We start from the raw sequence: 25,349 nt of genomic DNA on the forward strand, positions 1-25,349 counted from the left end.
CTCTGGTCTCCACCTCCAGAATGCTGGGATTACACGCATTTGTCACCACACCTGGTTCCTATTTTATTTTTTATTTTGAAACAAAGTCTTGCTAAATTGCTGAGTCTGGCATTGCACCTGCATTCCTCCTGTCTTGGCCTTCCATGTACTGGGATAACAAGTGTGATCACCATGCCTGGCTCTCAGACATCTTTTATGCTGGATATTACCCAGCCTAATCATGCTGCTACACTTGGAAAGGACATTAGACACAGATTTCACAAAGGAAGAGAAGGGGAGGAGAGGAAAAGGGAACGACTTATCTGAGCCTGGTTTTCATAACTCTCTAAAATCAGGGCCATCTGTTTAAACTTGCTTCCTATAAAAGGCACACACTGATTCCCTGGAATCAGGATCCAGCTTCCTAGGTTGTTGTAGTTCTCAACCACAGCAGGTGATCTGAAGTGGGTGGGGAGCTACTGAGGCTACAATTGTTTGTTTGTTTGTTTGTTTGTTTGTTTGTTTGTTTTTGTGGAACTGGGGGTTGAACTCAGGAACATTTTACCTCCAAGCTTCACCCCCAGCCCTATTTTTTGTTTTTAAAATAGATTCTCAGCCGGGCGTGGTGGCACACCCTTGTAATCCCAGCATTCGGGAGGCTGAGACCTGGAGGATCGCGGTTCATGGACAGCCTCAGCTACTTAGTGAGGCCCTCTGTAACTCAGTGAGACCCGGTTTCAAAATAAAGAATAAAAAAGAGGGCAGGGGGTGTAGCTTGGAGGTAGAATGCCCCTGGGTTCCACTCCCAGACCCACAAAAAAATAATAAAATAATAAAATAAAATAGAGTCTCACTAAGTAGCCGAGGCTGGCCATAAACCTGCAGTCTTCCTGTCTTGGCCTCCCAAGTACTGGGATCGCCATCACGCCCAGCTGCCGTAGAGTGTTTTTAAAGTCACAAATACATATGGGAGATGAGAGCAGAATTATTAGTGTCTGAAAGAAAAGGGCAGCCATAAAATATGAGTTCAGAAATAGGTATAAACCAACTATAGTTTAAGAACATCTAGTCAAGCTCTAAAACGAATAGGAACTGTGAATTTCGGAAACTTATTCTATTATCTATTCACTGTGTACCATCCCAAGGCGATAATATATATACAATTATATAGCACTTAATAATTATATATAGCACACATTTATATAGCACTTAATAATTTGAAAACTCCCATTAGTGTATTTCAGCCTCAGTTCTGTAAAACAGATTTATTTATTTATTTATTTATTTTGCAGTACTGGGGATGGAACTCTGAGGGATTCTACCTCCAGGCTACACTCCCAGTCCTATTTTTTATTATTTCATTTTAATTTTTTTTTGTGTGTGGTACTAGGGGTGGAACCCAGGGGCTTTTCTACCTCTGGGCTATACTCCCAGACCTATTTTTTCATATTTTATTTGAAAACAGGGTCTCACTAAGTTGCTGAGACCCTCACTAAGTAGCTGAGACTGGCTTTGAACATGTGTAATCCTCCTGTCTCAGCCTTCCAAGTGCTGGGATTACAAGCATGCTCCATCATGCCTGGCTGTATATTTTATTCTTAATTTTGAAACAGGGTCTCATTGAGTTGCAAAGGGCCTCACTAAGTAGTTGAGGCTGTCTGAGAAACCACGATCCTCCTGTCTCAGTCTCCCAAATGCTGGGATTACAAGTGTATACCCACCACGCCCAGCAGATACCCCTATTTTTATAGGGGAAGGAAGTATCTGAGACAGATGATTGTAGGTAGTCCCTGCCCAAGATCACATAGGTATTATACTAAGGAGGCAGTACTTGAGATTTGACTCCGTGGGGTATTGATGTGGGGACTTGTTCTCCAGTGTTCTGCTGGAATCTGCAGGACATGAATGCATAAAATACATGTTTCTCCCTAATTATAGATATAAAACTAGAAAACAATCCAGTGTGTGTGTGTGTGTGTGTGTGTGTGTGTTGTTGGGAATTGAACCCAGAGGCATTTTAGCTCTGAGCTATACCCCCAGCCCTATTTTATTTATTTTGAAACAAGGTCTCACTAAGTTGCTGAGGCTGGCCTTGAACCTGACATCCTCCTGCCTCAGCCTCCCAAGTACATTACAAATGTGCGCCACCACACCCGGCTTCCAGTATTATTTAAGTTCAGAAATAATTGAGCAGCAAATAATAAAGTAACAAGTAGTAGGTCACAGAAATTTGAGGCTAGTGTAGGAAGTTTCTATGATAGTGTTCAGTCTTAATGTGGGGCGTGGTGGTGCACACTTGTAATCCCAGTGCTTGGGAGGCGGAGACAGAAGGATCGTGCAGGTTTGAAGCCAGCTGCATTGGCTTAGAGACCCTGTTTCCAAATAAAAAAATAAAATAGGCCTGGGAGTGTAGCTCGGAGGTAGAAGGGTTTCCAGGAAACCCCAGTACCACCAAAAAAATAATAAAAATATATAAGATTTAGATGCTGGATACATACCAAGTATTGAGTGGAAAGAAGTTTTTCTAATGGTTCTGATTTGAAGCCATCTCTAGCCCTTGTGCACGTGCAGGCCATACCCGATTCACCCACGTCGAGGTACCATGGCAGCATAAGAAAGGCTCTTGGCCTTGGGATGACAAGGCACAGACAGCCTCCCTAGCAGTGAGTGTGGCCGAGCCAGAGGAAACTTTTTTTTTTTCGGTACTGGGGATTGAACCCAGAGGCGTTCTACCTCTGGGTTACGCACTGAATCCTAATTTTATTCTTTATTTTAAAATAGGGTTTCACTAAGATATGGAGGGCCTCACTAAGTGACTGAACCTGGCCGTGAACCTGTGATCCTCCTTGTCTCGGTCTCTCAAGTACTGGAATTACAAGCGTGTGCCACCAAGCCAGGCTAGGGGAAGGATTTTTAGAGTGAAAATTTAGCTGGAGTATAATGTGGGTAAATTTTGAAGCATGGAGGGCCTTGGACTTAACCAGTGGGAATGAGCCTTGTTATGAAGCTGGAACTGAACATGTTGATGTGGGCATTCTAAGGGCCTGCAAGCTCTAGGGACTGCAGTGGTGATGTTGCCTTTCTTGTTGAGTTGATGCGTATTTTTTTGAGTGTATGTATTTGCTCTTTGCCCTCGGGACCATTTCCAGGGGCTTTAAGTGGTGATTGAGGCTTTAAAAATAGGACTCAGATTTATTGGGGAGAGGCCCAGTGGGGTTCCATATGCTGTCATAATGGAAGGGATTCTCCTCTAGACCAGAGATCCCGAAACTCAAGATTTTTGGGTCCTTGTAATTCAGCATTCAGGAGGCTGAGACTAGAGGATTGCGTTTCACAAACAGCCTCAGCTACTAAGCAAGGCCCTTTGCGACTCAGTGAGACCCTGTTTCAAAATAAAGAATTAAAACTAGGGCTGGGGGTATAGCTCAGAGGTAGAATGCCCCTGGGTTCCATCCTCAGTACCAAAAAAAAAAAAAAAAAAGACTTTTGGGCACTTGATTTTCACTTTTTATTTTAATTGTAAAGTTGTCTTAGCTCCTCCTTCCACATTGATCCATTTTGTTCTGTAACCTTTTTTTTTTTTGCCATTGTATTTATATTTTTAACAGTGTTTATACTTTTATGGTCCCCTTGTGTTGAAATGTTAATCTGGTAAAGACAGGAGACTTCATCCCTTTTATTCAGCAGTGTATTCCCAGTACTTAAGAAAATAAACACCTGCCCCATGGCAGACTGCTATCACGACACTTAGTCATGCCAGGTTCAAGGGACAGTAAATAAGCAGTCACAACACTTTTCTAAAAGTGCTTGGTAGCCTATGCTTGCAATCCCAGTACTTGGGAGGCTGAGACAGCAGGATTTTGCTTTGCGGCCAGCCTCAGCTACTTAGTGAAAATCTCCACAACTTAGTGATACCCTGTTTCAAAATAAAGAATAATAATAAAAAAGCCTGGGGATGTAGAATGCCCCTGGGTTTCATCTCCAGTACTGCAAAGCAAATAATAAATAAACAATAAAGAGAATAGTTCGTGTATGTTGCTGTGATGGTTGTGTTCTAGAAGAAGCAGTATTGTGCATTAGAACCAGGGTCATAGATACATATTGTGAGACTTGCGCGCGCACACACACACACACACACACACACACACACACACACCTATAGAATCTTGAATGTCTTTAGACCACCAGAGAAGCAGTTTAAAACTTTAAGGACCATTGCATAGATGACAGTTACCAGATTTCATCCGGGTTCTTCTTCAGGCTGACATTGGACAGTTTACCACAACCATTTAAGTCTTGCTCATTAGGATGAGACTGTAACAAAACATTTGACTACCACTTCTGTTCATATGTTGTTCACCATTTCATAGGCATGAAGGAACATTTCTCAGGATTATTGAAAGGATAAAGGAGTTTTATTTATTTATTTTGGTGGTGCTGGGGATAGAACCCAGGGGCTTCTACCTCCAGGCTACACTCCCAGACCTATTTTATATTTTATTTGGAAACAAGGGTCTCTTAAGTAGCTGAGGCTGGCTTCGAACCTACATGATCCTCTTGTCTCAGCCTGCCAGGTGCGGGGATTATAAGCGTGCGCTACCACGCCCAGCTTAAGAGTCCATTTTTAATTTCTGGCATATAATGGACATTGAATCAATGGTAACTTATTTATTGTTTTTTGGTGCTGGGGATAGAAGGGACCTTCTACCTCTGAGCTATATCCACGGCCTTCATTCACTCATTCACTCATTCATTTACAGTGCTGGGGATTGAACCCAGGTGCATTCTATTTCCAAGCTATATCCCCGGCCCTATTTTTTATTTATCTTGAAACAGGGCCTCACTAAATAGCTGAGGCTGGCCACAAACCTGCAATCCTTCTATCTCAGCCTCCCAAGTACTGGGATCACAAGTGTGTGCTTCCACACCCAGCTTTTATTATTTATTTTTATTTATTTATTTATTTATTTATTTATTTTGGTGGCACTGGGGGTGGAACCCAGAGGCTTTCTACCTCCGGTCTATCTTCCAGACCTATTTTCTATTTTATTTGGAAACAGGGTCTCACTAAGTTGTTGAGAGCCTCACTAAGTAGCTGAGGCTGGCTTCGAACCTGTGCGATCCTCCTGTCTCAGCCTCCCAAGCGCTGATATTACAAGCGTACGCCACCACACCCGGCTTCATTTTTTATTTTGAAACAGGGTGTAAGTTTTTGCACACTGTTCTGTAGTTAACTTTCTGTCTCAGCCTCCAAAGTACTAGCATTACAGGTGTGCACCACCTTGCCTAGCTAGCTTTTGTTTATTTTTACTAATTTTTTTTCTTTGTAGTATATACCACCTGGCTGAAGGCTATTAATTGACATGTGTCATTTGAATAAAATAAGGTAAATCTTTGTTTTTTGTTGAGGCAGCCTTGGCTGTATTGCCCAAGCCAGCCTTGATTTCTTGGCCTCAAGGGATCCTCCTCAGCCTCCCAAGTAGTTGGAACTATTGGTGTGTGCCACTATGCCTGGCTTCTTAAAGTGAATCTTAGTAATTGAAGAATAACCTATTCAGATGCTATTAGAGAGACACACACATATACACACACACATACATTATATACATATATCTGCTAACATTAGATATTAGGGATGACAGTGATGACCATTAAGGACACATAGGACAGTTCTAAAACATCTCTAAGAGAAGCAGAGAGTATATTTTAAAAGTATCTGATTATATTGTGTTGGCCCTATGTGCCCTAGATATTTCTATTCAAGAGCTAAAAATAATGAGGTTCACTAATGTAATATACATGGAAATACATTTGCCTCTACACCAGTGTGTGAGCAAGAAGTGCATGCCACAAGTGGAGGTGACAAGAGGTTCTACGGAGATTATGCATCCAGAATGTGGAATGCCCTTGCTTCTGTAATTCACTCTGGACTGCCATATTGAAATCCAGCTGGTATCCCACTGGTGAAAGGGAGAGAGAGGGAAAATAATTGTACCTTGCTGTTGTAGGTCCGTGTTGAACCATCTTTTATTGCACCTTGACCCAAGGATAGATGGGAATGCAAGGACATGTGGACTTGCAAGAGTTGACATTGCCCTTGTTTTTTCAAAGCCATCCTTAGACTTTTCTGACATTCACTGTGGCCTGCTTTGTCTACCAGCAAGCCTGGTCCCCCATGCTTAAAAATCCTCTTCCCTTTCCCCATTTTCTTAGAGCAATTGGGTTATATTGATTATGACAAATCCTTTATCCTCCCTGTCAAGTATAATTATACTTTAAAAGAGGAGTCTCATAATATGAAGAAACCTCTGGGTTGATTTTATTTTAGGTGTTAAAATTAGAGAAATTGTTCATAATTCTGTGTATTGCCACTTTTGGGCCTTTTACAAAATTTCTATGCTCTGGACCCTCTTCTGGATATCTTCATTTAATTTATGTGCAGTGAGGCCTATAGTTGTCTTGAAAAATGAAAAGTAGTTCTCATAAATTCCTGCGTGATTCTGATTTACAGCTAGAGTTGAGATGCACCAAGAGAAGGGGCATTTTGTGGATAGGTTGTCTTCACAAAATATAAAGCTCATCACTTAACCTACTTTTTCATCAGTGAGATCAGCCTTGGTCACAGGAAAATTCGGGATCTAGTCTTTCTAAATGAACACTCATTTTTTTGCATTCCCCTTTCATAGCCTCAACTCCACTGGGTGATAGCATATAAAAGGAATCCTCTACTGTACCATGAAGGGGATTTACCTGAAGGCCAAGAGTCCTCAATTAGAAAGAAACATTCCCAGTAGGAAAGGGGCTGTTTCCTTTAAGCCAAAGATGATCTTGGCTGACATTCAGTCTGTGCTACTGTCGGCAGGCTTTCCTAAACTATTTTTGCATTTTTGGTGCTCTGTTGAGGAAGTAGACCTTTTTCAAGTACACTTTAAAAATTCTAAATTAACATTCAGTGTTGGGTTTAATAACTACGTGTGTGTGTGTGTGTGTGTGTGTGTGTGTGTGTGTGTGTGCGCGTGCGTGTGTAGTTCAGGGACATTCTACCTCTGAACTATATATACTTCTATCCCTTTTTTTTTTTTTTTTCGTATTGAGGATGGAACCCAGGGGCATTCTACCTCCGAGCTATACCCCCAGCCCTATTTTTTATTCTTTATTTTGAAACAGAGTCTCACTGAGTTGCAGAGGGCCTCACTAGGTAGCTGAGGCTGTCCATGAAATGTGATCCTTCAGTCTCAGCCTCCTAAATGCTGGGATTACAAGCGTGTGCTACTATGCCTGGCTCCCCCAGCCCAATTTTATTTCTTATTTGGAAATAGGGTCTCACTAGGGTCTTTTTTTGTGTGTGTGTGGTACTGGGGGTGGAACCCAGAGGCTTTCTACCTCCGGGCTATACTCCCAGACCCATTTTTTATATTTTATTTGGAAACAGGGTGTCACTAAGTTGCTTAGAGCCTCACTAAGTAGCTGAGGCTGGCTTCGAACCTGTGCGATCCTCCTGTCTCAGCCTCCCAAGCGCGGGGATTACAAACGTGCGCCACCACGGCCGGCTTCACTAGGGTTTTATTTGGAAATAGAGTCTCACTAGGTTGAAGAGTCTCACTACTTGCTGAGGCTGGCCTTAAACCTGTCACCCTCCTGTCTCAGCCTCCCAAGTATTGGGATTACAGGCATGCGCCACCAAGTCCAGCCTATAATAATTTTAAAGTAGCAATAAATGTAAACGGTAATTTGTCATCAATAAATATAAACAGTAATATGAGATTGCTGTAAATAGCTATAATGTAATATGAAACAACTGGTTCTATTGGAGAAAAAGTCACAGGAACTAATATGACTATGGTCCATTGCCAACACTCACAATAGTGCTAAACTGGGCATGGTGGTACATGTCTGTAATTCCAGTAACTGGGAGACTGAGATGGGGATCACAAGTTCAAGACCAACCTCAGCAACTTAGTGAGAATCTTAGTAACCTTGTGAGACCCTGTTTCAAATTTTAAAGTGGGCTGAGGGTGTAGCTTCAAGATAAATGTCTCTGGAGGGTTCAATCCCCAGTCAAAAAAGAAAAAAAGTGCTAAATTTTAGTTTATAAAAATAAATATGTGAGTTTTCTTGTCCAAACTCAAGAATACCCAAGAATATTACATGTTAGGTTTAAGCATATTAATACTGGTTATCTTTGTACAGGTGCTAAACAAACAGGACTGTAGGTTTTCATAAAAATAGGTTTACCTAGTTATATATTTTCAAAGCCCTTTTTTGATACTAAAACTCAGCATTAATCAATTTTTATTCTGCATTGACTGAGTATAGCACCAGATTTTATGCAGCGCATAGCTAAAGTGTTCTTTGAACCCCAATATGCTAATGAAAATAATTTGATTTTTACAGGAATACAAGCGCAAGTTAGCCAGAGTTTCCTTGGTGCGCAAAGAACTCAGGTCTCGGATCCAAAGCCTGCCAGACTTATCTCGATTGCCCAATGTCACAGGTAGCCACATGCACTTGCCTTTTGCTGGGGACATCTACAGTGAAGATTGATGGCCCGTCTCTCTCCAGGGTCCAGGACATAGATGGAGACAGGTTAGGTGGATAGTCCAGTAGCGTTATTTTTGTATATTGTTGAGTGATACTAACAAAAGAAACAAGTAATTTATAAAATTGTTTAAAATGTTGGTTTGTTTACTATTCTATTAGTAAGTTAACATGACCTAGTTTAAACAAAGTGATGATCTCTGTGTATTAATAAGCTCACAAATAGTGATTATTTTCAAAAGATCTTTTTGTAAATTTTCTTGATCCAGGGCCTTGTGAGAAAGTTCATGTTTCTATATTTCTTCATGTATTTTCCATTTTTTATTTTTCCAGCATCTAATCACTGTATAGTATTTAATTCATAAAGGGGAAGAACTAATCAGGAGTTGGTTGAGACTTTATTATGGTATAGATAGGACTTTATTATAGAAGGGACTAAATATTCCAACTTAATGTTTATCCTTCTCCCCAACCCAAATATCAGTTTTGTGCCTCTCCATGGTTTTGGCTCTTTATTCCCTATTGGAGGTCAGATTTAACAGTAAACATGGATGCCAGTTGGAGGATCAGATCAGAGTCTAGCGAACTTTCCCCAATAGCTCTGTAGGAGTTCCATTCCAACTGCCAGTACAGAATAAAAAGATTGTTAAATAGTGACTCTTTTGATTACACTGTTGAGAATTATTTGAGTAGATTCATATGAAATGGTATAAGTTTTGGCACTCTGCTAAAAGAACAACTTTGGTTCTGGAACTGATTTCTATTATAAATCAGTCTCCTTTTAACATAATTGATCCCTCATTTAAAAAAACCATCTATGGAGTTAAGAGAAACATAAAATTATGATACTCTTATTATTCCCTTAGCCATGTAACTTAAAAAGCAGTAGTATTTTTAGCTCTAATAGTGCAAGAACACAATATTCATTAAATTCAGTAAGAGCTTGGAACATTTTTAATGTTTCCTTAAGGTTTTTGGATGACTGTACATTTGGAAATTAAGCAGTCCTGCACTACTGAGTAGCTCTGATAAACTTCATATTTGTATATTTACAGATGTAAATACAAAACAAATGTACTTTTACCTTTTATTTCTCACCCTGTGTGTTAGAGCAGTTGCATGCTCTCCAGCTTTCTTTTTAAATCACATTGTTAAGCTGTGGAATAAAGTCATTTTTCTCACCCATTATTTTACATATTAGACATTTCTCATTATAAGCAGATTAAAATGAGTCGGAAAAACATCTTTTAAATACCACAAAGCCAATTATGTCTCACTACTCTGAATGGCTTCACCTTCTTTCTCAGAGTTAGAGAAGAGATTATAATTAAAATGGATTTACATATGTGGGAGAAGGCATTTTATTTTTAGTAGCCAGTAGTTCTGGAAACAGTGCATTAACAATTTGACCTCTCCCCAAACAGATATATATGTAAGTAGTCCCCATCTATAAATGTCTTATATTCCAAAGTATTGTGGACAACTTTTGGGAGTTAGGACATATTTTCTCACAGAACAATAGTAGTTAGGTTTCCTGTGCACACTACTACTGAAAGCTCACCTGGGAACCTAATCCACTTAGCCATGAATGTATGTAACTTTTAATATGGTTGATAAATTACTAATCATTAGCTTCTGACTAGCATTTGTAATAATATCACTCTAGAGAAATTGTGTGTGGCAGCCAGATTCACACATTGGGGTGTCTGCTTGTGCTGCGTACCTCTGTCCCTAGGAGTAGGAAGTGGAAGAGAAGATTCAGCAAAGGGGGAGGTAGTAAATGCCTAGTTACAAAGCCTGGTTCTACCTGTTATGTCATGTAAGTTAGGTTTTGTTTGATGTTAATGTGAAAGTGAGAACTTGTATGTTAACTTATTTTCAGTATCTTGACTTTATTTATGATCTGCTGAAGTGGTGATTTATCCATTTGAAATATATATTTTTTCCACCTAAAACTAATTTATAAACTATGTACTCCTGGAAAGATTTGAAACCTTTTAGAAGTTTGTTGAAATATTTTCACCATTAAGACAGACTTCTGATTTAGATGCTGATTTTAATGCCAGTGTCTGCTCTAAATATTTATGATAAAATGTATTATTTTTTTAAAGAGCTTGATGAGATTTGTGATAAGTGATAGTACTCAAGCACCTGAATCCCACCCCTTGACCAGTCCTCCACAACCTCACTTGTTGGTTAGTTCACTAACTGAACACAAACAGTAGTCTGTCCTAGCAGTCATGCTCTCAGCCTTATGAGAGTTAACATGGTAAGCCTTAGCAGTAAAGAGTCTTCCTTCCAGAACAGATGACTAAATGTTCTCAAGGAATGGGGATAGGTGGAGTACTGTGATACCACATTCTAAATCATGAGCATTTTCTCCACTGTGTACCTGAGGCAAATCATGCATCTGAGTGCGGTGTGGCCCATCCCTGCCCCTCAGGAGCACAGCTTGTGGCCATACTTGCCGTCGGGCTGCTGTGCTCTGAATGGGTCCCCACTCTTCTCCATGAAGAGTGCAGAGAGTGTCTGGAGTGGCAATCTGAACAGATTCTCAGCCTCCCTCTGCTCCTTCTGCACCGCACCAGAACTGGGAGCGCGAGGTGCTCAACAGGCAGCCTCCCTGTGAGCAAAGCTTTTCCAGAGGCAGCTGTTTTGGTACCTTTCACATGCACTCTGAATCAGGGTTTTCCTATCAGAAATCCTTCAGAATCAGCAGAGGCTGGGGTGACCCCTGGTCATCTTGATTTACAAAATTAAAAGAACAAAACGGACCTAGGTTGTCAGTTGTCGCTGTAGATGAGCACATCTTTTATTCAGTACTTACTGAGCTGGTTCTGAGAACTCACTAGAGAGAAAACTTAAAAGTTTTAGGGAAAGTTAGAAGGTCTTTTCTGAATTTTCCATTCTAAAAATGTGCATAATATGAAGCAGCATAAAGCTACTAAATTGCTTTGTATTCTAATGAAATAGCTCCTAAAGATGTAGTCTTCTTTCATAGGCGTTGCACTATATCAAAGCTTTTTAAAGTGTAAACCCAGTTCTTCTCCTGTAGAAAGGGAACATTGTGTTACTTGATGACTTTATTTATACAGACCATTTGTTGCCAACTATAATTCCAGCCATCCTCACTGAGTCTGAGGTGGCAGTCGCACATGGGAAGATGAGCTCTCCCTGTTTGTTTACCCCATTTTCTTTGGCTGTACCTGATGACAGTATAAGATGTTCTTAATAAAGTTTTGTTCTTTTTGATGCTTCCTTGTGTAGGCTGTTTTTGTGAATCTGATCCATTGGAGGTGGGGAGGGACAGGGGGATCAATGGACAGGGAGGAGGCACAGTACTAGAAATATTCAGCAATGTTGTGGCAGAGACATGTGAAGGATGTTGTCGTCCTTTGTCCTTAGTTCCCAAACTTGAGGGTGCATCAGCATCTCCAAGCCTTTACTCAACTCTCATGGCTGGGCCCTACCCACAGAGCTCGTCAGTAAGCCTGGTGTAAGGCCCGATGCTGTCCTTTTCTAACGTCTTGCTGCTGATGTTACTGTGTGGAGAGAACACATTGACAACCACTGCCCTGGACCAACGCTGAAGTCTGTGACTTACTTCATGATTTTAAATACTTAAGCAATTCCAGGTAATAATAAAGTATGGGTGTTATAGTTCATTATATAGCAGGTTCCTTATGGGTAGAGAGTAAGACATTCTGACCTGCCTGCTGCTTAGCAGAGCTAAATGCTTTCAAGTGAATAGACTGACTTGATACCAGCACCATAGTCCTTACCACACTTTGAATTTAAAGCAAAATTGGAGAATACTGGAAATCTATGAGAGTCTCTAGGGCAATGTTTGCCCAACTTCTTTGATAAGATTGGGGGATTTGCAAAAAGTACACACACCTACAGAGACAAAACTTGATTCTTCTAATCTAGGAAATAGGGATGTGTGGTCCTCTCGCCAGTGTCTCTGGTATTCCTTTCCTAGAGGGCATCTGGTCACTTTCTGAATGCATGTGCTTTCCAGTCCCATCTTTTTCTTCTCTGCTATAGTAGGTTTGTTTATACAGTAGAATTTTTTTGTGGGGGGGGTGGTCAGGTCTGGGGATGAAACCCAGGGGCATTTGACCTCCAACCTACACCTCCTGCCTATTTTTTATTCTTTGAAACAAGGTCTCACTAAGTTATGGAGTGCCTCAGTAAGCTAAGGCTGTCTGCGAACCGTGATCCTCCGGTCTCAGCCTCCCAAATGCTGGGATTACAAGCATGCGCCACTACGCCTGGTTTATAGTTGAACTTTTATCCAGAGATTCTGTTTCAGAAGATTAGCGATAGATCCAGAAATCTGCATTTTACTTTTTTATTTGTGGTACTGGAGAGTGAACCCAGAGGTATTTTACCTCCAAGCTACATTATACTCCAAGCCCTTTTTGTTTTAAAACAGGGTTTCACCAGGTTCCTGAGAGTCTTGTCGAGTTGTTGAGGCTATCCTAGAACCTGCCATCCTCCTGTCTCAGCCTCCCAAGTACTGGGGTTATAGACACGTACCATCATGCCCAGCCAGAAATCTGCATTTTAAGTAAGCTGCTCAGATGATTCTGATGCAGGTAACCAATGGGCTGCATTTTGAAGAACAATGCCCTACAAAGTATAATTGGTAACAGTAATGGCAGCCCATACGAATCAGAGTACCGTCTGCACCAAGAACTGTTGTAAGTACCGCACACAGTCTTTGCAATAGAAACTCTGATCATTTCAATTTTACACATGGGTAACTAAGACAGTTCTGCATGAACAAGCCAAGTAGTGAATTTGAGATTCAAACTCAACTCCACTGTCTCCAAGGCTGTACTCCTTAACCATGTGCTGCCACTTATATTGATGTTCTGCCTCTTATCTTGCAAGGTTGTGTAGCAGCTTCACTACCACCAAGGCTACATTTTGCATAACATACCAGGCTAGAGTGAAATTAACATTATACAGGTATCAAATTAAAAAGTAACATGACCTACTCCACTGAGCACGTGCTCATAACTTTTCTTCCTTGTTAATGCCAAATAATATTCTACTGTATCTATATGCCATATTTTGCTTGGTCCTATCTGTGAACATTTGGGTTGCTTCCACTTTCTAACTTTTGTGACTAATGCTGCCATGAATGAGGATGTACAAATATCAAGTCCCTGCTTTCTTTTCCAGTTGCTTTTCCTAAAGCAATTGTTTGCATTCTGTCAACAAATTGGAGTTAGAATGAAGGATTGATGGGAATACAGACATTTTTACTTAGAATGGACATTTTTACTTAGCTTTTAGAATTGACTAAAGCATACCTTTATTTGGAACTAGCATTTCATCTAAGCCAGAGGTCTGTTAGGCCAGCAGCATTAACCTTAGTTGGGAGCTTGTTAGAAGTGCATATTCTTGGGCCCCAACTTACTGAAATCAGAAAATTTGAGGTTGGGAATATGTACCACTTTATCGATTACTAGAGAATGAACCCAGAGACATTCTACCTCCAAGTTACACCTCTACCACCTCCTTTTTTTTTTTCTTTTTGCAGTACTGGGGATGGAACCCAGGAGCATTCTACCTCCGAGCTACATCCCCAGCCCTATTTTTTTCTTTATTTGGAAACAGGGTCTCACTGAGTTGCAAAGGACCTCACTAAGTAGCTGAGGCTGTCCGTGAACCACGATCCTCCTGTCTCAGCCTCCCAAATGCTGGGATTACAAGTGTGCACCACCATGCCTGGTTTATTCCCCCCATTTTGTTCTTAAATTTATGTTGATACAGGATCTAAAGTTACCAACGCTGGCTTCAAACTTTCAATTCTCCTGTCTCAACCTCCCAAGTACTGGGATTACAAACATGTGCCACTGAGTTTGGCTTTTTTTTTTTTTTTACTGGGATAGAACACGGGGGCATTCTACCTCCAAGCTACACCCCAATACTTTTTACTTTTGATTTTGAAACGGGGTCTTAATAAGTGGCTGAGGCTGGCCTTGAACCCGTGACCCTCTGTCTCAGCCTTCCAAGCTCCAGGATTACAGATATGAGCCACCTTGCCCTGCTGGGGACATATACCTTTATAACAAGCTCTCTAGGTAATTAGGATGAGCACTCTTGTTCTAGGCATTCAATGCTTTATCTCAAGTAGCTGACTTCACATATATACAGGAAAGTTTTAGGAGTAAAAGGACTTGGTCTCAACAAAAGCAACTGTAATGGTGTGCCTTCCTGACTAGCCAAGAAATGCTTTCCATTGCTTTAGTTCCTATGAACCCTGCTCAGGCCAATTACTCTAATTTTATTTCATTCCTTTGCCTGGTATGTCTCCTGTAATTTATCTGTAGGTGGTAGTGAAGGAGAAAACAACACTGGGATCTGTCCATCTGCCTTACCTAAGACTCGGCCCCAGCCGGGCGTGGTGGCTCCCGCTTGTAATCCCCGCGCTTGGGAGGCTGAGACAGGACCCAGCCTCAGCTACTTAGTGAGGCTCTCAGCAACTTAGAGACCCTGTTTCCAAAAAAAAAAAAAAAAAAAAAAAAAAAAAAAAAAAAAAAAAAAAATAGGTCTGGGAGTATAGTCCGGAGGTAGAAAGCCCCTGGGTTCCACCCCCAGTACCACCAAAGGAAAAAAATAAAAACTCAGCCCTTGACATAATTATGCCACTGTAGGATTAGCTATTTTAATTGCTGAAATCCATGTGATTTTATCTTAAACTGTTTGGATAACATATAAAATGGAAACCTCTTATGCCTTGATAAACAGGATCTTTGACCAAAGAATGTAAAATGCATTTTAGAATTTTATATATATATTTGAATTCTGTGCTTCATTGAAAAAGCACTAAGAACTGAATCTCTAAATCAATCTAAATGATACTGTTGCCATGGCCGCAAAGGTGGAATCCCTATTTTAGTATTCCAAATACTGGGATTATAGGCTGTGCCACTGTGCCTGGTTCTCAATTTCCTTTTGAAAGAAAATGGCATAATGAAAACTGGTAAATCATAGGAAAAGAAAACACCACCACTCAGTGTCTACATATATGTCTTTACTTTTTATAAGAATGTTTTATATATTTTTAGATCTTCAACAACCACTCTGTGAAGTTTCAGTTATTCACACTAATGAGATATTTTCCCCATAAACACTGAAGGATGCCATAAAAAGCTTTGCTCTTGGACCTAATTTCCATGTATTCAAAGAATAAATGGTTTTTAAAAGTTATTGTTTCAGACAGTTCATCAGGTATTTCTTCTCTTCTTCCTTCCTTCCTTCCTTCTCTCCTTCCTTTCTTTTTTTCTCTCTTTTTTGGTACAGGTTGAATCCAGAGGCATTCTACCTCAAAGCTATACCCCATCATGATTTTATTTCTTATTTGGAAACAGGGGTCTCACTAGGTTGCTGAAAGCCTTGCTAAGTTGCCGAGGCTGGCTTTGAACCTGTGATTCTCTTGTCTCGGCCTCTCAATACAAGTGTGCACCATCACACCTGGCTACATTTCTTATTTTCAAAGTCCAACCTTTATAAAGAAGATAAGAAATTTCTGAAGTCCACCTTTGAACTGTTTTTGGATTCACTCTGACTAAGCAACATTTTTAATTGAGAAAAGTGTTTCTTTCTTTTGCTCACATTCTTTGAGGAGCAAATGGGTGTTGACTGTCCAGATGAAGGTGTTCTGAAAAGAAAAGAAAAACCCTATACTTAGTTATACAGACAAATGACAAAACACTCTTCTATTTAGATAATGTCTACTAAAATAATTTTCTACTTTTTTTTTTTTGCATTATGGCTATATCTGGGCAGTACCTGTAACTCAAGTCACTCCCATTTTAAGAAAATCTCATGGAATACCTGAGGAGGTATTCTGGGTAGTTGTGGAAGCTTCTATCATATGTAATAGATAAGCCTAGAGGTAAAGTGTTAAAGGTCTGAGTTCTCTTTGAGCCTGAGGTCAACATTCATTAAAACTCTAAGCAAAGACTGTAAAAACATTCCTTTTCATAGCTCAAGATCACTTCATTTTTCCAACCAACACATATAAGTACCATTCCACTGTATCTTCCCCCAGACTGTTGATTCCATGTGGCAGACACTATATCACCAGGTGTCTCTTCTAGTGCTTTTTGACAGTGCCAGGCACACAATAGACATCTAGAAATCGCTGAGTAAATGATTTCCCATCTGAGTGTATTTCATTTCCTGCAGTTGTGTTCTTTCCCCTTGAATCTTTACCTGGGATTTGTCAGATCTCTCTTCTGACTCCCTGTGTGTATGGCACATGTACAGTATCTGTCCCATTCTTGCATATTTATTTAAAAAGTAATTGTCCCATGACAACTGCTTGGTTCTGGGATGTTCCCACCATGTGACCTCAGATCCACAGATGCTCAAGAGCCTTTCATAAAGTGGCATAGTATTTGCATATAATCTATGCACATCCTCCCTTAGAGTTATCTCTAGAGTACTTATAACACTTAATACAAGGTAAATGTAATAAGAATAGTTGTTTTATTTATGGGAAATACTGAAAAGAAAAACCATCTATACAACTTTAGTACAGATACAATTTTGCTTTTCTGAATACTCTTTATCCACTACTGGTTGAATCTGCAGATGCAGAACCCTCGGATACAGAGGGCCAACTAGTCTAAATACAACTAAATTACTTTAAATTAAGCCAAACTACATTTATCGAGTAAAGTGAAAATTGCTATGTTGAATTCTTATACCAAATATAGAAATAATTAGTCAAAAATGTACAGAAAATTGGACTTGAAACTGTAATTCTTACCCAATTTATAAACTTTAAGCCTAATATCAAAACTTAACAGATAATCCAGTCCAGTCTTTGCTAGATTGTTATTCATACAGAAGAGATGACCAGACTCATGTTTTCTTTCCTAACAAGATGTTTTAAAATTTCTTTCCAATTTTCTGTGAAATTTAAATTTAGTGACGAAAGTATCAAAGATTACTAACATAAAAACACATGCCAGCTGGGCGTGGTGGCGCACACTTGTAATCCCTGCACTTGGGAGGCTGAGACAGGACGATCGCACAGGTTTAAAGCCAGCCTCAGCTGCCTTAAGAGACCCTGTTTCCAAATAAAATATAAAATAGGTCTGGGAGTGTAGCCTGGAAGTAGAAAACCCCTAGGTTCCATCCCCAGGACAAAAAAATAAAATAAAAAATAAAGATTTTAAAAACAAATAACACATGCCTAGTCATATGGTTAACTTAATATCATGTGACAAAATCCCTGTTCATTTAGATTAACACAGCAATTTCTGAAAAGGGACAGAAAAAAAGCAAAGGTTTGGGGCAGAAAAGTATACTGTGAGTAGTTCAATTTTGCTGGCACACAGCATAACTAAAGCAAAGTAACACAGGCAGACAGGGTGGTACCAGATGGTGAGGGCCGGAAGACATGCTCCAACCTGCTGGATCCATACACTACAATTAGGTGTTAAAGGCTGCTAATCAGAGTTGTGCTTCAGGAAAAATGATGAGACTAGAAAGGCTTGAAACTAAAAACTGAACCCATTCAGAAATCAATATAAGCAGTCCTGACAAAAGCTGAATAAGGACTTGAACCAGGAATAGCAGCAATAGGGAGAAAAGGAGAGAACAGATACAAACATCAGGAATCTATAGCTAGGAACTGGCAACAAGGACCAAGAAAATAGAAGTTGTTGACTAGGCTGCCATTTTAGGCATCTAGGAGGCCATATTCATTTGCAGAATAAGGAACTTAGGAACATGGCTGGGTTTGAGTGGTTAGCTGTGGAGACATGAAGCTAAGTTTTAGTCACTTGGGATTGGAGTGAATACAGATTTATCAGGTAGCTGGGACTATACCTAGGAAGAGAATGAAGAAGTAATACACCAGACATCGTATGCATTGAGATGAGTTGAAGATATGGGGGTGTGTGACATTACAGAATAGGTTTCAAAGGATATATATAGATCTATGAGTATATGTATATATAACAGAGAGAATTAGAAGAAATCCTTGAGTCAACCCTGGCAATTCTAATAAAGCTGATGAATTAGGATACCTGAAAATCAATGCTGAGCTCTTGCCTTTAGAACCAGACATATGATTCAAGTTTGCAGAACTTGGAGTCTTTCCCTCTGATCTCTTCAAGTTGAGTTTACTCATAGGGGTCGTAGGGCTGCTCTTCAATCCTGATAGAAAGCTTCTACTTTTACCATAGTGTTTAACTGTTCTGTTGCATGTTTTACAAGTAATCAACTATTATAAAAAAAAAGAAATATAAGTCCCATGAGTTCTTTTATAATTTAATCCAATAAACCACACGTTCCCTGAAATCTTGTATGAGCAGAATTGAGACAAGACAAATTTAATGAGATTTTTTCAATAAAAAAAATTAGTGGCTAATTATTTATAAAATTCTTTAAAAAATATACTCTAAGCTTCCTTAATGTAAAATCATTATTTGGGAGTATTGGGAGGAAAACTGGGGATGACACTCTTTAACATTTGGATTATTTTGTAATAACAATAGACAATTACTGTTTTTTTGCAGATGAACTTCAAGCCTTTTCTCAATAAAACATGGCAGAATATCGTTGAAAATCTAAGTGGCCCCTTCAATTTCTTTGCAATTATGTAACTATAGGTCTAAAGTAATTTATCAAACCAATTGAGTTATCATATTCTCATATTTCTACCATTATTTCTGCGGGTTGACTTTCTGTTCAGGATTATTTTTTAAGAAACAGCCTGCTTTTTAGCTAAATACCTTTCTTCAACGGATCTCACTCAAGATGCACAGAATTCAGCCCATGCCTCGGCAGAATTAACACAAACTGGCTTAGGTAAGAAGTACTTAGATGTTCATGAGTAGATGAAAATGCAAATGGAAGATCTGCAAATATCAAAGCCTATTTTGCTTTATACTTCTTGGAAAGTTGTTTATAGATCAAAATAAACTAGCAAAATAAACACTCATAGCATTCTTCTACCTGAGCGCTAATTAAAACAGACTGGAAGGTAAGTTTCATGAAGGCAAAACCCTTGGAGACAACGAGAAAGCACATATCTCCCCATTTAGGAATTCCAATTATGTGGCAGTGATGTTTTTGAATATTACAATTCTCCCAGGAATAAGTGAATTCTACTTCTTCAATAGTCTCTTTCTTCTCTACGCTTTAAACATTCAATTTTATGACAAAACAAAATACACATACCTGTCCAATACTGGTAAACTCCTAAATATGAAATTTTCAATGCAAGGTATTACTAATTGTAGTCTTGGGCCAAACTTAGGCTGTCATCATAATGTGCAGCACACAGCAGTGCCTGCCAAAGAGCAAGCACTTGAACTCAACAGTTATGAATGTGAACAGAGAACATGAGGATGTAAAATGTATCTGATACTGGCCTCCAGCTGGTAGACTATAATTTGATTATATTTTATAGTCTACACCATATCCTTAATACTAAGCATTGTATGGCATATGTTAATACCTTCAATAAATGCTTAATGAACACAACAAGATGCACTCACCTTCACTGGACACACAAGTAACTACACGCTGACCTGCGGGGAAATAACTGAGGAAGAGATACTGACATCTACATAGATAAGGTACAACTATGTGAAGAAAAGGACCATAACTGAAATAACAGTGCAGTGATAACTGCAATTTGGGTTGAGTCACACTGGTCAGCTCGAGAAACCCTCAAATTTATTAAAACAACTGTGCTCAATAATGAGATCTGAGAACAATTAGGAGCCCACATTAAGTTTTTCATACCTCTTCACTGAAAACTTAGAATAAAGCTGGGTGTGGTGGGGCATACTTGTAATCCCAGTACTTGGGAGATTAAGACAGGAGGATCACAGGTTCGCGGCCAGTCTCAGCTGTTTAGTGAGAACCTATTTCAAAATAAAGAATTAAAAAATAGGGCTGGGGTTTGGGGTGTAGCTCAGAGGTAGAGTGCCCCTGGGTTCAATCCCCAGTACCGCAAAAAAAAAAAAAAAAAAAAAAAAAGTTGTATTCTTGATGAAACACTCATCACTAGAAAAAATTTCATGTATACATTTTGATAATCTAAATATACTACCAAAAATTTCTAAGTTACGGTCAGGCTGATTTGTAACCTTACTTACTGTACTTTTTCACGTTATTAGAACTAAAATCTTACCAATACACTTTTGGAGTCTTTGTACTTTTTCAGTATTTTTGCTTCTTTAAAGCTGAGTGTGTTATTTCTTGCTTCTCGATTAAGGAGCTTCTGTATTTTGGGTGTCAGTTTGGCCTTGGGTTTGAGGCGCACACGTGAGTTATCCAAAACCAACAACTGGAAGCAGTATGGACATGTTTCTTCAAAAGTGGTATTATCATCTAAAATTATACAAGTGAAAATCACAACTCAGCACATTAAAATATTTTATCTCAAACAGCATTATAAATATGAACGAGAACAATTTCATATGAGCAGATACACATCTTCTTTAGACAAAATAGGAAAATTTACACAAACTGGCAGAAAGTTATTTTTAAAAATTCTGTAATTACATCCATTTGCTCCTTTCAACAGATAGGTCTCTAAACCTTGCCACCAGTTCATTACTTGTTACTATTAAAATAAAAAAGCAAAACAGCATTTGGGAGGCTAAGACAGGAGGATCATAGTTCACAGACAGCCTCAGCTACTTAGTGAGGACCTTTGCAACTCAGCGAGGCCCTGACCCCCCCCCAAAAAAAAAAGAATAAAAAATAGGGCCGGGGGTGTAGCTCAGAGGTAGAATGCCTCTGAGTTCCATCCCCAGTACAATAAATAAATAACCAATGCTTATTGAGGACCTACTGTGGGACACTGTGACAAGTATTAGAGATACAAGTAGAGGAGCTAGGCATGGTGGTGAACACCTGTAATCCCAGTACTTGGGAGACTGCGATGGGAGGACCGCAGGTTGAAGGCCAGTCTCAGCAATTTAGCGAGGCCTTCAACAACTCAGTGAGACCCTGTTTCAAAATTAAAAAATAATAAAATAGGGCCAGGAGTGTATGTCAGAGGTAAAACAGCTCTGGGTTCAATCCCCAGTACCACAAAACTGCAAAGGACATGTCTGTAACTTATCTCTGCCAAATGTAAGATTTATTCATGTTTATTGAGTGACAAGTGCCGGACACTGTTCTAGGAGTTGGAAATTACAACAGTGAAAAAAGACAAGGAGGCAGAAGTACTGGCAAAAAAAAAAAAAAAAAAAAGATAAAAAAGGGGAATAAAGTGTTATGGAGCTACTGTCATCTTAAGGAGGGAGGCTAGGGAAGGCTTCGTACAGTGACCTTTGCTGGGAGGAATCAGCAAAGCAGATGGAGAGCTACAAAAACCTGAAACAGCACGGTCTATTGCTGAAATCAAATGAACAAATAACAAGTGGTCAGAGAGGTCATGCGGGCCTATCCTCTAAGACTGCATGATCCTTTTCTTTCAACAACTTCCACTTTTACTCTGAGACTGGAAACCATTTTGGACAGAGAAGAGACATGAAGTAGCTCTAGTTTTTATCAAGATCACTCTGGTTACTGACAAAAAGAGACTATAGAGACACTCGTGGCAGTAATTCAGGAGAGGTGGCGAGAGCTCCCAAGTGGGTGAGAAGCGGTGCATGTAGTGAGAAGCCTAGATGTGGGAGGTATTTTAAAACCAACAAGACTGCTGGCATAGTGGCTTGGGAGTCGCCAAAAGGAGAGTTGTTTGGGAGTTAAGAATTGGGAGCCAGGGTTGTTTTGGTTGCATCAGTGTAGGTGGTGTTATCTTTGCTGAAATGAGAAAAACTGGAGGAGTTTGTTGGGGGGTTATGCTCAAGTTTGGAACATAGTTAAGTTTGAAATCCCCACCAGATATTCAGAAGAAGTTGTCAAGAAGGCATTCAGCTGGGCTTGGTGGCACATGCTTGTAATCCCAGGCTGAAACAGGAGGATCGCAGGTTCTCTGCCAGACTCAGCTATTTAGGCAACTTGTGAGATCCTGTTTCAAAATAAAGAATAAAATATAGGGCTGGGGTGTAGCGCAGAGAGAGGGAGAAGGAGAGAGGAAGAAAATAAAAATAAAAATTGGGAGCCGGGGTGCGCAACTTAGTGTGACCCTGCTTTCTCTTCCTTCCTTCCCTCTCTCGTTCTTCTCTCCACCCCAACACGAAGGCATTTGGCTATACGTCTAGATGTAAGAGGAAGTCTGGGTTGGAATTTGGAAGGCCTCCAGTATACCATATTTAAATGCTATGGGACTGTATGAAAAATTGCCATCAAGGAAGTGTAGCTAGGGAAAAGGCCCAAGGTCTCAGTTCTGGAACACTACAATATTTAGAAGTTGAGGGGATCAGGAGCCAGCAACGCAGCTCGAGAAGTGCTGGCTCAAGAGGCAGGAGATGAACTATGCGAATGCCCCGGAAACCAGTGGAAGTCATTTCGAAAAGACGGATCACTGTGCCATTCACGGGTCAAGCAAGGTGAGGCACATTAAGGAACGCAGATCTCTCCCGAAACTGAGAACCCTCTGGGCTTGTCTTTTTAATGAGACGAGTAAGTCAATCGGCCTTCTTGGTGATCATTCCGAGCGCTGTGCGCGATGGAGGAGAGCGGGGCGACCCACGACAGGCAGGCTTTCTCCCTACCGTGTGACGCACTGTAGGCCCAGCTGTAAGAGAGGGAGAGACTCGTGAGGAGCGAAGGACGCCCCCGGCCGCTGCCCCGCGCCCCTCGGGTCCCTCGCTTACAGGAGGTAGCGCGCCTGGCCCGGGCAGCTATCGTGGAGGTTCCGCGCCGCCGCCTCCAGATAGTGCTTCTGCCTCATCCCGCCGCCGCGGACCCGGTGAAAATAGGCCCGGAAGTCGGGTTCCTGGAGGGACCAACGCTGGGCTCAGGACTCAAGCTCCCTCCGGAAACGCGCGCTCTCGCTAAGAGTTCCGGGAGTTTTCGAGGCCCGTGTGATGCGCAGGCGCTCGCCCCCAGGCGGCGACTCTACTGTCCTTGGACGGTGGCCCTCCGCCACTCCCGCCAGGTCGAGTGCTCAGCGTCTCCCGTACTTGCTTCCCCTTTTACAATGTGTTGTGTTTCTGGGTTGCTTAAAAAGGCCTGGTTTATACCGAGGTTAGTCAGCTATTCAAGTGTTTTTCACATACATTTCTAGTTTGATTTCCTTCATACACATCTTTTAAGTGTTTTTACTGACGTGTATGTTAGAGCAGCTGACTTTTTCAAAGTGGATAGCAAGTTATGCAAAGATTTCTTGGTAGTGTTTTCCTATTTGCATCGAAATAAAGTGTGCCAGATGCCTTAACAAAGCATCTCAATAGGTATTAATTCACAGCCAGGTATGGTGTCCTAGGCTTCTAATCCCAGTATTTGGGAGGCTGAGACAGGAGAATTGTAGATTCAAGGACAGAGTTAGTGAGATTTTCATCAATTTAGCATGACCCTGTTTCAAAATAAGAATAAAATAAGGCTGAGAGTATTGCTTGGAGGTAGAATGTTCCTGGAGTCAATCCCCAGTACCACAAAACAAAAACCAGGTATTAATTCATGGGGAAATGCCACTTCACCATATAGAAAAACATCTACTTTACACTCTATGCAGCTTCACTAACCAACCAAGCAGAAAGGAGGGAGAAGGCACACACTCCCTGCCTCCCATCACACTTCCCTTAGCCACGCCTCTTTTCTTTCCTCTGAGCATCACACTCCTACATCTCAGCATCCCTACTTGAATTGAAACTTGTCTTCTCAATCACTATATAGTCAAAATAACGCTTCTGATTTCCCCTGCCAACCTGCCTCGCTGCAGTCTTTCATTCCAGCACCCCAAGCATTGCAGCTGCTCCCTCTTGCCCACCACAGCTGGTCTGCCTGCAGCGCCTGCTCTTCTCCACCAGCAGCGAAACCACTCCTCTTCCCACTCCTCACTACCACGTACACCCTCTTCTGCCTGCACCCTACCAGGCTTCCTTCCTTTCTTCACTTGCTTCTTCCTTACTCTTTCGGTTCATTCTCAACAAGGCAGGCTAAGCAGCCTTTATACCCCCCTGGTATGAGCAATAGAACCCAGGGGCATTCCACCTCTGAGCTACACCCCAACCCTATTTATCTTTTTTTTTTTTTTTTTTTGTGGTACTGGGGTTCCTGGAAGCCCTTCTACCTCCGGGATACACTCCTACGGGCTACACTCCCAGATCTATTTTTTAACTTTTTTTTTTTTTTTTTTTTTTGGAAACAGGGTCTCTTAAGCCAGTGAGGCTGGCTTCAAACCAGCGTGATCCTCCTGTCTCCGCCTCCCAAGCGCGGGGATTAAAAGCGTGCGCCACCACGCCCGGCCCTATTTATCTTTTGTTTGTAAACAGGATCTCACTAAGTTACTGATGGCTTTGCTAAATTGCTGAGGCTGGCCTTGAACTTGCAATCCTCCTGTCTCAACCTTCCAAGTACTGGGATTATAGGCGTATGCCACCGTGCCCACCTTAGCAGCCTTCTTAAGATGCACAGTAAATCTCTTTGTGGATACAGGCTGTTCCTGTTCAGAGCATTTTTAAAGCTCCTCAGTGGACGGGGAACACCAGTACCTATTCTGTTCTGCAGGCCTTGAGTGGGCAGGTGGCTGCCCCGCCTCAGACCTTACCTGGTCATCACTGCTCACTTGTTTACCGGTCTAGACACACTGGCCTTCACTCTCGCTCTCAAACATGTCCTATTCAGGCCTTTTCCAGGGACTTTGCTGTTCTCTGCTCTGAGTGAAGTTTCCAAGGCTGCTTTTGTGCATTGCACTTTCCTTGAATACCTGAATAAAGAGTTCCTCC

General features: G+C 40.8%; 2 protein-coding genes across 2 annotated transcripts in view; one reads left to right on the forward strand and one right to left on the reverse strand.

Moving 5' to 3' along the window:
• The window catches only part of RPRD1A (regulation of nuclear pre-mRNA domain containing 1A), a gene marked incomplete at both ends in the record, with an annotated part of 68,271 nt that extends 59,748 nt beyond the window's left edge, over positions 1-8,523 (forward strand). The window contains one exon of the mRNA XM_080714372.1: positions 8,374-8,523. Coding sequence (XP_080570498.1) covers positions 8,374-8,523 — 150 coding nt within the window. The remainder of the gene's footprint in view (positions 1-8,373) is intronic.
• A 7,518-nt stretch (positions 8,524-16,041) lies between these two features.
• On the reverse strand, positions 16,042-23,353 carry RMP24 (ribonuclease MRP subunit p24; the record flags this gene model as incomplete). Its single annotated transcript, XM_080714536.1, has 5 exons — positions 16,042-16,195; positions 18,579-18,775; positions 20,696-20,895; positions 23,175-23,197; positions 23,277-23,353. The coding sequence occupies 5 exons, from the start codon at positions 23,351-23,353 to the stop codon at positions 16,042-16,044; spliced, it is 651 nt and encodes a 216-aa protein (XP_080570662.1).
• Between the last annotated feature and the right edge of the window lie 1,996 nt (positions 23,354-25,349).

This window comes from Muscardinus avellanarius (assembly GCF_963383645.1).
Source record: "Muscardinus avellanarius genome assembly, chromosome: 17".
NCBI classification, from domain to species: Eukaryota; Metazoa; Chordata; class Mammalia; order Rodentia; family Gliridae; genus Muscardinus; species Muscardinus avellanarius.